The sequence below is a fragment of the Dama dama genome, chromosome 8 (genome assembly GCF_033118175.1).
Source record: "Dama dama isolate Ldn47 chromosome 8, ASM3311817v1, whole genome shotgun sequence".
Classification (NCBI taxonomy): domain Eukaryota; kingdom Metazoa; phylum Chordata; class Mammalia; order Artiodactyla; family Cervidae; genus Dama; species Dama dama.
In genome coordinates this window covers 44,252,422-44,265,815 of record NC_083688.1, presented here as the reverse complement: position 1 = coordinate 44,265,815, position 13,394 = coordinate 44,252,422, and the positions used below count along the sequence as shown (strand labels likewise).

The following is a 13,394-nucleotide window of genomic DNA, read 5'->3' as shown; positions in this document are numbered from 1 at the left end:
CCGATGAATCTGTTTGCAAGGCAGGAAAAGAGATGCAGGCATAGAAAGTGGACTTGTGGACACACGGTGGGAAGGAGAGGGTAGGGCGAATTGAGAGAGTGTCACTGACATTCACATGCTGCCGTGTGTAAGGTGGATAGCTAGTGGGGAGTTGCTGCGTAACAGGGTGCTCAGCCCCGTGCTCTGTGCTGACCTGGAGGGGTGGGGTGGGGCCTGGGGTGGGCGGGAGGGCCAGGACGGAGGGGACATACGGATACTTACAGCTGATTCACGTGGTTGTGCAGCAGAAACTTAACACAATATTGTAAAGCCATTATATCCCATTTAAAATAAATTTTTAAAAAATGATTAACTTTTTTAGTTAATGATTTGAGAGAATAGCATTGAAACATGTATATTATCATATGTGAAACAGATCGCCAGTCCAGGTTCGATGCATGGGACGGGGTGCTCAGGGCTTGTCCACTGGGATGACTCTGAGGGATGGGATGGAGAGGGAGGTGGGAGGTGGGGTTCAGGATGGGGAACACATGTACACCCATTAAAAAGAAAAGAATTTTTAAAAACAAAAAAAATGGTTAATTTTTTTAAAAAACAAAAATATTAACTATCCCATAACCAGTTAAAGCTATGGTTTTTCTAGTAGTCATGTACAGATGTGATAGTTGGACCATAAAGAAGGCTGAGCACCAAACAATTGATGCTTTCGAACTGTGGTGCTGGGGAATACTCTGGAGAGTTCCTTGGACAGCAAGGAGATTAATCCAGTCAATCCTAAAGGAAATCAACCCTGAATATTCATTGAAAGGGCTGATGCTGAAGCTCCAATACTTTGCTCACCTGATGTGAAGAGCTGACTCATTAGACCCTGATGCTGGGCAAGATTAAGGGCCTGAGAAGGAGGAGTGACAGATGAGATGGTTGGATGGCATCACTGATTCAATGGACGTGAGTCTGAGCAAACTCTGGGAGATAGTGAAGGACAGGGAAACCTGGCAGTCCATAGGGTCGCAAAGACTCGGACATGACTGAACAAAAACAACAGAAGTAGATACGGTAATTAACAGCCTCACCCTGAGAGTGAATGCCTTAAATTTTTTTCCTGAGGATCCTGGAATGCTGTATCAGTTTTTTTTTTTTTTCCCATCACTGTTATAACAACACAAATTTAGTGACTTCAAACAACCACAAGTTTATTACCTTACAGTTCTGGAGGTCAGAATTGTAAAATGATTTGGCAGGGCTACATTCCTTCTGCGAACTCTCAAGAATTTGCTGTCTTTCCCAGCTTCTAGAAACTACCAGCCTTCCTTTGCTTCACAGGCATTACTTCAGCTTCTGTTTCAGAGTTCGCACCTCTGTCTCTCTCTGACTGACCCTTCTGCTTCTGTCTTATAAAACCCTTTTGATTATGTTGGATCAATTCAGATTATCCAGGATAGCCTATCTCCAGATCATTAACCACAGCTGCAGAGTACCTTTTGCCATGTAAGGTAACATGGTCACAGGTTCCTGGGATTAGGTTGTAGATATGTTGTTGACTGGGGGTGGGGGGGACAGTTATTCTGCTTACCATACATGACTGATCTCATCTTGGTATCTGCTTTCTGAAGGATCCAAACTAGCCCAGCCACTTTGGCCAAAATGTTCCCCCATGAGTTTCTACAGTACTTTCCACAACAACACTTGTGACTAATTCTGTGTTTATGTCCCCAGTATACTGAGGATGTCTTGAGCACATTGTCTTATTCACGAGTATATAGTGTTTAGCAAAATGTTTGTCATTAGACATTTAATAAATATTTAAGGGATTCTTTGAATAAAGGGCATGGGTCTTCTGCTTTTGCTGTTTCTTAAAAAAACTTGAAAAAAAATTTATTTCCATGGTAGATTTTTGACTGTGTCACAGTATTGCCATTAAAAGTTTAATGAGGCAAAGTGACTTGAGATTTCCATCTAGTAAGTTATTTCCTCCTTTACTGCAAGCTAGTAGTAGTGAAAGTCACTCAGTCATGTCTGACTCTGCAACCATATGGACTGTCACCTGCCAGGCTCCTCTGTCCATGGAATTCTGCAGTCAAGCATACTGGAGTGTGTAGCTGTTCCCTTTTCCAGGGGATCTTCCCAACCCAGGTCTCCTGCATTTGCAGGTGGATTATTTATGGTCTGAGCCATCAGGGAAGCCCAAGAATATTGGAGTGGCTAATCTATCCCTTCTTCAGGGGATCTTCCCAACCCAAGAGTCAAACCGGGGTCTCCTGTACTGCAGGCAGACTCTTTACCAGCTGAGCTACCAGGGAAGGCCTTACTGCAAGCTAGATCAGTGGTTTTCTCCATAAGTGTTGTTTAGTTGCCTCTTAGCTGTCAAATACATTTCTCCGTGCTTCCGCTGCTCTGCCTCACTGGAAAGTAAACATCCCATGCTACCTCATTCTGTTTCCAGGACTTTCCTGATGGCTCAGACGGTAAAGAATCTCCGTGCAATGCGGGAGATCCAGGTTCAATCCCTGGGCTGGGAAGATTCCCTAGAGAAGGGAGTGGGAACCCACTGCAGTATTCTTGCCTGGAGAATCCCATGGACAGAGGCTGCAGCCCATGGGGTCGCAAAGAGTTGAACATGACTGAGCGACCAACACTTTTAGAGGGCGGAAGGAGAGAAAACAGTTCTCACCCTCTGCCCCGCTCCCCTGTTTTTTGTGGTGTCTCTCACTGGTCTGGTCTTTGACTTCTGGCTTTAGGACGCGGGTCACACCACTGCTTCCTGATGTCCTGAGGGCTGGTATTTTCTCCTCTTGCCAATCTCTAGATTGCCACATCATCCCTTTTAGTTTCTTAGCCTTGTTTTCCATTACCCATGAAATCAACTCCCTATGTTCCTTCTACTTGGAAGATCCAAGGGTATTTGTGCTTTCCCAGTCATACTCTGATTGGTACGTGCTCTCGCAACTTTGAGAAATTCTTGGTCTCCCTCCCCAAATTACTACTTTGATTATGCTATTAAATGAGTGATCGGGAATTACCTTTTACATCAGCCAATTCTATTTGAACTCCATAGACTTTATGATTTATGGTAGAAAATGGAAACTGACAAAAATTCTATAAATTGAAATTCTTTTCAAGAGTAAACCAAAGTTTAACAATATTCAGATACTGTGTTTGGTAAGAATAGAACCAGTCTCTTGGTTTAAATCCTATGCTGATTAGCTAGATACTTTAATGCAGTTTCTGTTTTATAGTTTCTTCTTGAGTTCTGTGTTATCAAAGAGGCTGTTTCATAGGCGAATTTAGAAAGTCACTCCAAAAAAAAAAAAAAAAAAAGTCACTCCAGTGTATTAGATGCCTCAGTTCTTAGTACCATTAAACCTGTTCTTTATTATCTTTATAGTGTAAAAAGCTGTGGTATCAGATGATATTGAAATTGATAGATGTTATTGAAATTGATAGATGTTCTGCAGGCCCAGGGAGTTGCATACTGTTGAGTCTAGAGCTCAAGATTTAAAGTATATTCATACCAAAGGCTAAACACACATAACTGCAAATAGAGACCCTGAGACTGGGTGTTCAGGGATAATTCAGAGCATAGCAAAGATTTGGGAAATAAGAGACTAGTGGAAAGGGGAAAAGCTGGGAAATAAAACTTTACTAATGAATATGTATTTCTGAGTTTGTTCCCTAAGGTTCATAAACAAAAACACATTTACATCAAAAGTGTTTCTTTTTCATTTTAATTAAAACAAAATGGTTCTAACAAGATGAAATTTGGTTACTGACTCCTATCACATAAAAAGGACTGATCTCCAAACCATTTTGCTAATTGAAGAAATGCTATTCTGTTGGCCTCACATATTCTGAACTGTTTAACATTTGGATAATATCACAAATGAGCAAACATTTTTCAATATTCTCTTTTAAATTTTTTTTTTTGGCCGCATTTTATGGATTTCATACTCTGGGATTGAATCATTTATATGAAATAAGCCTGCTGAAACCATTCGAGGACTTGTAAATTTTCCAGTGTAGCTTTCTCTTTTGTTAACCTCTGGAGCAGTATATGGTCTTGCAAAGCGTTTGAACTGATTATGGCTATCATCTGGGCTCTTTTCTAAAAGCCTTGCTCTTGATTTTGCATTTTCAAGATGCTTAAATGGAGTCACATGTAATTCCTCAAATCTATCCGAACAATCCTAAACATTAAAATAAAAGATCAAGTTGGTGAGTTAGATTTCTTAAGAGTACATTTTAGATTTACAAGGACTAAAGTTTATAATATCAACAAAGAATGAGAGCATTCAAATGTTTTATAGATGGTCCCTAAATTCAGACCCTACATTCAATGCCTGCCATCAGATACCATAGAAAGCATACTTTAAATAATCTTATTGTTTCAAAGAATCTGTTGTTTCAAAAGAGATGCAAGATATCAAGCTGGAAACCAGAAATCTTAAGGGAGCTGTCTTCAGGGGCCACACTCCTAGGCAAAGCCAGCCCTCCTTTAACTCTCCTCTAAATTAGCTCTTCCCCAACCCCAAATATAAATTATGAACTCATTTCACTTTTTAAATCATCTAAACATTCATTCTTTAAAAATTAACACCTTTGATATATCCATACACACACATGCAGAGCTCAGCATCTATATGGTTATGTTTATTGTGATTTTTGTTGTTGTTCAGTGGCTAAGTCATGTCTGGCTCTTTGCAACCCCACGACTGCAGCATGCCAGGCTTCCCTGTCCTTCACTATCTCCCAGAGTTTGCTCAAACTGATGTCCATTGAGTCTAAAATGTTAAAAATTTTTGTGTACATTCTGAGACTAAACAAATTTTACATTTAAGAAAGTAACTGGAAGGAAATTTGCCATAATTTTTTAAAAATGATGGTTGTTTAGGGTGGTGGGATTATGGGCTTTGTTTTCCTTTTTTTCCAAATTGGTATAATATGACTATATTAAAAATATAGTCCAGGTTTGATGCATGAGACAGGGTGCTCGGGGCTGGTGCACTGGGATGACCCAGAGGGATGGGATGGGGAGAGAGGTGGGAGGGGGGTTCAGGATGGGGAACACATGTACACCTGTGGTGGATTCGTGTCAGTGTATGGCAAAACCACTACAATATTGTAAAGTAATTAGCCTCAGATTAAAATAAATTTATATTAAAAAGTAAAAATATATAATAATCTATAAGTACCCATAGGAGGTGTGGACTTATTAGTAATTTCTCAGATTAGCGTAAACTAGTTTCCTTTGCAGTTTGTCACTTAAAACCTTGCACCCCAAGGGAATAAGCCTGCTCTGATCTGGTGAGAAGGTGGGAGTAGATTAATACAACTGCCAAGTAAGAAGAACTGAGGCAGGACTAAGAAGAATTAGGGCAACCTAACACAAACATAAACATAATTTCTTATTTTGTTTGGAAAAGTGATATTAAAGATTCCACTTATCTGAAGGAACTTCAGAAAGTCTTCCCTCTCCAAAAACTATGAACACCTTTTACTTACTTTTTCCTGTACATGCGCACACACACTCTAAATTACTGAATTTAGAAAAGAGAAATCCCAAGTTGAGAGAATAAGCTATGTTGATAATATTTACCCTGCAACTGATTTGCCTTACTATTTACTAAAACTAATAATTTGCTTTCTATTTTCTCATTCAGAGATAGTTATGCACATCAAATTATCAATATTATGTCATTTTAGAATTTGTGTTTTCCCAACTGTTGGTCATGCCTATTTATATATACTAACAGAAAGAGCAATGTTCCAGAAAATTAAAATAAGTCCCTTCCATTCCTAGATTTTAACTCTGCTCTTGAATGGTTTGTATAAAGCCAGGTAGCAGAGGTACCTTCCTAATTGCTTTATATTAGTATCAAAAATAGATTTGAATTCCCATGTTTCTCAGCACAAGGCAGAGGGGTGGTGATGGAAAAAAGAAAAGAATAGAAGCTAAGCTAAACTGTAATTCATAATTCAAGACTAAATTCTGCTTATCTCTAAGGCTTAGAATAACTGGCATGTAATAGGAGTTTCATATTTGTTTTAAAAACAAAATTAAGCGATCTGAAAAAAGACTATATATTTATACGTATATATGCATGAAAAGACAGTCCCAGCCTTTCTGTAGTATACAGCCACTGCCCGTGGCTGCACAGGTGTGGCTGCTAACAGCCCATGGCCGAGGGGTCAGTCAGGGCTGAAACAGCCGGTCTTCCGTACACGTAACTCTGTACCCTGCGCAGGCTGTGCCAGCCTGGGGTTGGCCTGGAGGAAAGAGTACTTTTTTCTAATTCATGATCTGGAGCAGGGGGTCCCTTTTATCTGTTTTATACAAAGGCACTAAGGATGTTAACAGTCCCTTGATTTTCTGACTACCTTTTGAATGAGGCAAGGTGATATCTGAATGTCAAAAGAATTTTTTAAAATTTGGAGGTCTGTATATTTTGGGGCAATTAAGGTTACACACATACTTGCATGAAGACACATACACTCTATGTTATCTAAAGAACTTTGCCAAGTAAAGAAATAAAAGATTTAGAAAAATATTATTACATGTGTAGTTCTTCTTGCAGTCCAATGAAGCAATGTCCTTGGAACAGATTTTCTTGGATGGATTCCTGTGCTGGGCGGTGTAGTTGGTAATACACTAACTGTCTTGTTAAATGACTTTTTTTTGCTGACATGATCTCTTTCTTTTCGGACCTTGGGCTTTAGATTTTCTCTCTTTGGTACTTTCGGGAAGAGAGATGGTTTTGAATTTTTCTCAGCTATCAAAATTTTAAGCAATTGTGATTCAGGCACCCAGGCACATGTTTCATTGCAAAGTTCATTTGGTTTGGTGTAAAGGGTTTGTATTTCTTCTTTGTAATGTGCAAATATTTCTAAATGTTGTTTTTTATTATTGTTATTATTTCCTTTAAATCTCTGATGATACTGGTCTTCTAACTTTGATTTCTCTCCAGCCTCTGAATTGAGGCAAGTTAGAATATTCTTTTGCCTGGAAGGAAAAGTGAATTTGTTTACGTATTCCTCATCTTCATTTGGCATCTTGCAATTAGGAATTCTTTGATATGGTGACAATACTGCTTCAGGTTTTTCCTGTACCATCAACTTATAGGTGTTATTGTGATCCTTTTTGTCAAGAGACTTCATTTTTAGTGTCTTTTCAAAGCAAGCCTTTGATTGAGTTATTTTTGATTTACCACTCCAATTATGTGGGTCTTGAGTCTCTGTTTTAAATTCAAAATTTTCTTTATGAGGAAACTGCATGAAACCATGTTCTTTCTTTTTTTTTTTAGGCACTGTATCTGTAAGTCTTTCTGAAGACTTATTTAGTGGACTCACCTGAGTGTTTTTGTTGGAACAGGTTTGTACTTTAATTAATCTCAGTTTTTTAGCTTCTTGAGAATGTCTTTTCTGTTCCTGAATTATTGGTGGATTTTCTTTAATATTTTCTAAGGAAAAAAGTTCTTTTTCTTCCTTTTTGGTCAACTCTGTTTCTACAAGTCTATCTTTGGGAACTTTTTGTAAAGTGGTTTTCTGAGCAATTTTTGAATATTTATTTTGCTTTTCTGAATGCTCCTCCACAAACTGATTTTCATCTCTTAAAGACAAATCTGGCTTTATATATTTTAGTGGTGTGGAACTAAAATTAACCAAATTTATGTGCTGGCTTATCCCCTCTAATTGCCTTTCTGTGATTAGTCCTGATTTTGACAGTTTTTCTATAAAAAGGCTCTGGAGGTGTTTGCTTAAATCAGCTTTTAGATCTAAGATTTCATTTTCTGATAAAGCGATAAGATAGCTTTGTAGAGATTTATTTAAGGGATATTTCATGTTTATTTCAAGTCTACTGCCAAAACTCCTGCTTGAAGTGTCTTGTCCTAACTGGTGGAAAGATATTGAGGCACTTTCAGCTCTTAGAGAAGATACTTCTGAGCACATAGGGTCAGATTCTGTCTCTTTAAATAAACTGTTGTCTGAAAGGTTTTTCAGGAAATAGTTTTGGAGAATTTCACTTAAAAAAGATCTTAGTTTTATTTCCAAATGTTTATCTATGAAATGATGATTAAAATTATTTACAAAAGACATGATTTCTTTTACAGTTTCTGAATATTTCTCCAGAAAAATATTTTGTCCTTTTGGTTCTACTTTCTCATTCATCAAATACAGATTTTGATAGATTTTTGGTAAGTCTTCTTTGGTGATATGTCCTGATTCTGAAAGCCTTTCTACAAGGTAATGCTGGACATGTTTACTTAATTCAGATTTTAAATTTTTTATTTCTGACTCTGAGAGTTCTTCTAGAAATATACGCAGCTTTGGATTCAAAACAGGTTTTCTGTCCAGTTTGTCTGCTTTATCAAAATTCTCTTCGATTTCTTCAAAGTCTTCTGTCTTATTTGGAAAAGGATGTTGAATTAGTCTTTCTAATTCTTTTTCTGGTGGTCTGTTTTCAGATTGATTATATTTGAAAAAAAAGTTATATATGTTTTTCAAAAAAGATTTTAACATTATTACATCAGAGTCATTAAGTTTACCCATTAATGAGGTACTTAAGTTTTCTAAAGTAGAACTTGTATCATTTTCTTCTCTATCAAGTCTCTGACCATTACTTGGCAAATCTGGTTTTTTATCTGGTGTCGACTGGTATTTTGATTCATGTGGGGATGTATTTTGGCCTTTGTCTATGAATTCAACTCTTTTAAAAGAAGAAGTGGTTTCTTGGTGAATGATGGCTGAATTCTGGTCTGAAAGAGGTTCTGCTTTGCCTCTTATTTCTGAATAATATTCTGTAGAATCCTTTGGCTTTTCTTCAGCAAAAGTTGTCTCTGTATCAAGCAAAAAACCTTTCTGGTATTCTTTATCTAATTCCATCACTTTGATTATCCCTGATTCTAAAAGAGTATCTACGGGAAATGCCTGTATTATCTGGCTTATAACAGAATTGGCTGGTGGAAATTCTATTTCATTATTGCTTTCTTCATAGTGGGGAACTGGAACATTGGAAGAGAGCAAACTCTCCCAAGCTGTGGGTAACTGACTCTGCGAGTCTATCTGTGTCTCACTTGCTTTTTTCACTCCTCTCGCCAACTCTGAGAAGATTGGTGCAATGAATATTTGCTTTATAACATAATCATATACAAGGCTATTCAAATCTGGTTTTGAGCTAGATATTTCACTTTTTGAATGTTTCTTTTTGAAACTACTCTTTTTTTTAATTGGAAAGTCTGTCTCACCAGGCTGTAAGTATTTTTCAGAGACAGGTTCTTCTTCTGCCTCAGGAGAATTTCCTGGTCTGCCTTCTGAAAGTGAATCTGCGGGAATATTTTTAATTATTTTACTTAAAAGAGACTTTGAATTTAAAATGCCTCCTTCTGAAAGCCGGTTACTTAAATCTTGAATGTTTTCAAATACTTTATCTTCCAAACTACTTGGTTGTTCATCATGGATAACCGTTAGAAGTGGAGAACTGTAACTTTTCTTTCTTGCTGCAGGGTCCATAGGAACTCCTGGTGTAGAAAATAATCTATCTGAAAGGTCTTGCAGATTTTTACTTAAAATTGACTTGAGCACCATTGATTGTTTTAAATTTTCTATGTGGGAAGTAAGACTTAATGATTTTGAGAGGCGACGTTTATGTACATTTACTTTTTCAGTCACTGATGAGTCTCCCTCAAAGTTTGGTAACGAAACATGTGGTAATCTTTCCTGTAATATATTCTTAGTGTCTAAAGTCTTTATTTTGGTGATACTACGATGATGAGCTAAATTATTTGTAGTGTCTAGAGTCTTTATTGTGATGACACCTGGATCATGGGCCACATTATTCTCAGGGTCTGAAGTCTTTACTGTGGTGATACCCGGATCACCAGCTAACTTATTCTTAGTGTCTAAAGCCTTTATTGAAATGATATCAAGATTATGGGGCCAGGTTTTATTAGCAGGTCTTGCAGTTTTTGAATGTGTTGGGTAAGGAGGATCTTGATCTTCATGCTCTATAATCTCTGCACTTAAAATATTTCTACATTTGAGCATATCTTGGTCTTTCCTTTTTTGAACTGGCATTTTGTTGTTTATATTCCTTAGAAAAGGATCAAAACCATTCTTGATGTTGAATTTCTGGAATTATAATATTTAAAAAAAGGTAAGAAATTCTGAAACATTTGAAATTTATAATAAAATTTCTACTTAATTTTCTTTGAGCAATCTTCAAATTTATTCATCTTCCTACCTTTTTACCAAGAGAAAATCAATTTTAATTCTTTTAAAATATTTAAAGTTGGAATAATAATGAGAATCATAATGCAAATTTTTCAAATTCCTAATTCTTATACTATGTTGTGTTCAAGAGCTTTTTGCTACCTGAAAGATTTTGAACACTTAAAAGGCACTCATCAATAGTTTTTCTTTAAGAATTCCATTTCCAGTATTAGCTGAATTTGCTTAGACAAAAGCTAACATCATGATCTAAGTCCTATCCATATAAATATTTTAGCCGCAATGGGGGTAACTTTTTAAAAATGCAAAGCAAGTAATAGATACTCCATTAAAAGTATCATAAGTATTCTCTAAAGATTGATTTGGGAGCACAGATCATTTGAGAATTTAAACAATGATGTCCTTAGCATGTTACAGTAGAATCTTGCTGTTGGATAATTATCATATATGCCTCAGAAACTATAGAAAACAGTACAGAAAGTTCCAAAGTACAGTGAAATGTCATTGTAATAGTCACGGGCAATTTTGTAGCTCTGAGATCAGGCTATTCTATTATTGAAATAGCCTTTCAAAATGAAGTCTCTTATTCAAACTCTTTGTTCATACAACTTCTCCATTATTCAATTTAAAAGGCAAAATGTGAAATAATCAACCTAGTATTTGTTTTAGTTCATATGGTTTTCAAATGTTAATTGATACCCAGGTGACAGCATCAGAATCCCTGTTTTTTTTTTTTGAAAAATACAAATTCCAGGCTCCATTTCCAAATTGAGATTTATTAGGTCAGAGGTGGGACCTGGGAATGTGTATTTTTGTAAAGATAGGTGAGTGTTTCCAATGGGTAGTCTGGTTTTGGAATCACTGAATTACACAAAGTATTAGAGAAACCTATTATTAAGTATAATTGCTATTGGGATAAGAAAACTCAGGACTCACCTGATATGCTGGTTTGAATTCTGTATGTTCTGGTTTGAAACACGGTGAAATGTATTCTTTTGGTGAGAAAACCACCTTTTAAAAAGAGAAGCTTTAATTTTAGACTGCTTGTAATGAAAGAATATTTCCCAAGATAATTTTACTCATTCAATAGTTATTAAAGATATTAAACATTTTAAAAACTAAAGAAATATTTTCCTCATAACTACTGTAATTTGCTAATAATCAAAAGAAGTTTATATCAGACATATAATCTTCACTTCCCTGACACTACAACACTCTCTCTATTGAATCTGTAAAACCAAAATAATGCTCAGCAACTTTAAGCAGAAACAAAAGTAGAAAAGAAAACAGAACTGTTAAAACAAATGTAATCTAGTTTTAAAAGGTTGTAAAATGCTTTAGATAATAAGTGGCATCTGATATTATATTGAGACAACAATTTCAATGACTCTCAACCTGTAATTGTTAAATGGGTAACTACTCCCTAAGGAAATACTTTATGCTAAATCAAGGTGTACAGGAAAATTACAGAAACAATTTCTGGAGCTGGAAGACACTTTGTATGCGTGTGCGCCCAGTCGTGTCCGGCTCTTCCCCCTGCTCTGCAGCCCGCCAGGCTCCCATGCCCATGGACTTTTCCAGACTAGAATACTAGAGTAGGTGCCATTTCCTACTCCAGGGGATCCTCCCAACCCAGAGACTGAACTCACATCTCTTGCTTCTCCTGCACTGGCAGGCAGATTCTTAACCACTAGCACCACCTGGGAAGCCCAGAAGACACTTTAGTGATAATCAAGACCTACTCTCTGTTTTACACAAGAATCTGCAGTTGAAGTTATTGCCCTAAATTACCAGATTAAATCCTAGGCATTCTAAATTTTTATCTGATGTGCCTACTACCACACAATGAAAACTGCAGTGAAAGACAATGGTGCTTTGAAAATATCATAAGATGCATGTACACTTCCAACTCATTTAGAGAAAACGATACTATCTCTTTGCAGAACACTTAGTATTATAAACCACTTTTCTATACACTGCCTCCTTTAGTCTAGAGATGCTTCATTATATATCAAGTCAGTTAAAATAATTCAAGGAATGACGCTTTCATAAGAAATACTTTTGGTTTAAGTGTTTGTTAATATTAAGCAGTCAATAACATGACTTTATTCTTACATCTTCAGCAGCTTCCCATGTTATGTTATTCACTACCCTGAGACACTGACTCCAAGTGATTTCCCCAAGTATCTCAGAATTCCCTACTACAGTTTCTCTCCTCCAGAAAAATGTGTCTGACTCGGAACTCTACAAATACATCTCATTCTTTTCCACACCTGTTCTTTTACTCATTTTCTTTTTCTTTGAATTTTCCAAAATCTCCCTTAAAAAGTTTAAATTCTAACATTTGAAAGTTTGTTGCTTTAAGTGAATTTAGTAGAAAAATTAAAGGTAAATGAAATATGTCTGACAAGGAAGTGAAAGAATAAGTAGTAGGAAAAAAAATCTCATTTTGGGGAAAAAAAACACAAAAAAAACAAAAACTCCCCCCTAATATATAAGCATGGAAAAATATATGAAAGGATACAAAATGTTAACATTGTTTTCTCAAGGGAGAAAACTCTGGACAAAAGGAAAGATGAGGACACTATTAACTTTTAACTCTGTATTATTGATTAGGTGAACATCCAATACTTTTGTGAGTTAAAAAATTCAGGACAGTTGTTATTCAGTCACTAAGTCAATGTCCAACTCTTTGTGACCCCATTAACTGCAGCACCCCAGGATTCCCTGTCCTTCACTATCTGAGTTTGCTTAAACTCATGTTGAGTCAGTGACACCATCTATCCATCTCATCCTCTGTCACGCCCTTCTGCTCCTGCCTTCAATGTTTCCCAGCATCAGGGTCTTTTCTAGTGAGTCAGTTCTTAACATCAGGTGGCCAAAGTATTTGCATTTCAGCTTCAGCACCAGTCCTTCCAATGAATATTCAGGATTGATTTCCTTTAGGATTGACTGGTTTGATCTCCATGTTGTCCAAGGGACTCGCAAGAGTCTTCTCCAGCACCACAGCTCGAAAACATCAATTCTCTGGCTCTCAGCCTTCTTTATGGTCCAACTCTCAACATCTGTACGTGACTATTAGAAAAACCACAGCTTTGACTATATGGATCTTTGTCGGCAAAGTGATGTCTCTGCTGTATAATACATTGTCTAGATTTGTCATAGCATTTCTT

The 13,394-nt window shown here is 36.6% G+C and overlaps 1 protein-coding gene across 1 annotated transcript in view; it reads right to left on the bottom strand.

The window, feature by feature from the left end:
- Nucleotides 1-3,492: 3,492 nt before the first annotated feature.
- Nucleotides 3,493-13,394, bottom strand: part of C2CD6 (C2 calcium dependent domain containing 6) — a 143,896-nt gene continuing 133,994 nt past the window's right edge. The window contains exons 14-17 of the mRNA XM_061147983.1: nt 11,160-11,232; nt 9,864-10,130; nt 6,553-9,767; nt 3,493-4,184 (exon numbers count right to left, since the gene is read on the bottom strand). Coding sequence (XP_061003966.1) covers nt 3,909-4,184; nt 6,553-9,767; nt 9,864-10,130; nt 11,160-11,232 — 3,831 coding nt within the window. The 3' untranslated portion in view covers nt 3,493-3,908. The remainder of the gene's footprint in view (nt 4,185-6,552; nt 9,768-9,863; nt 10,131-11,159; nt 11,233-13,394) is intronic.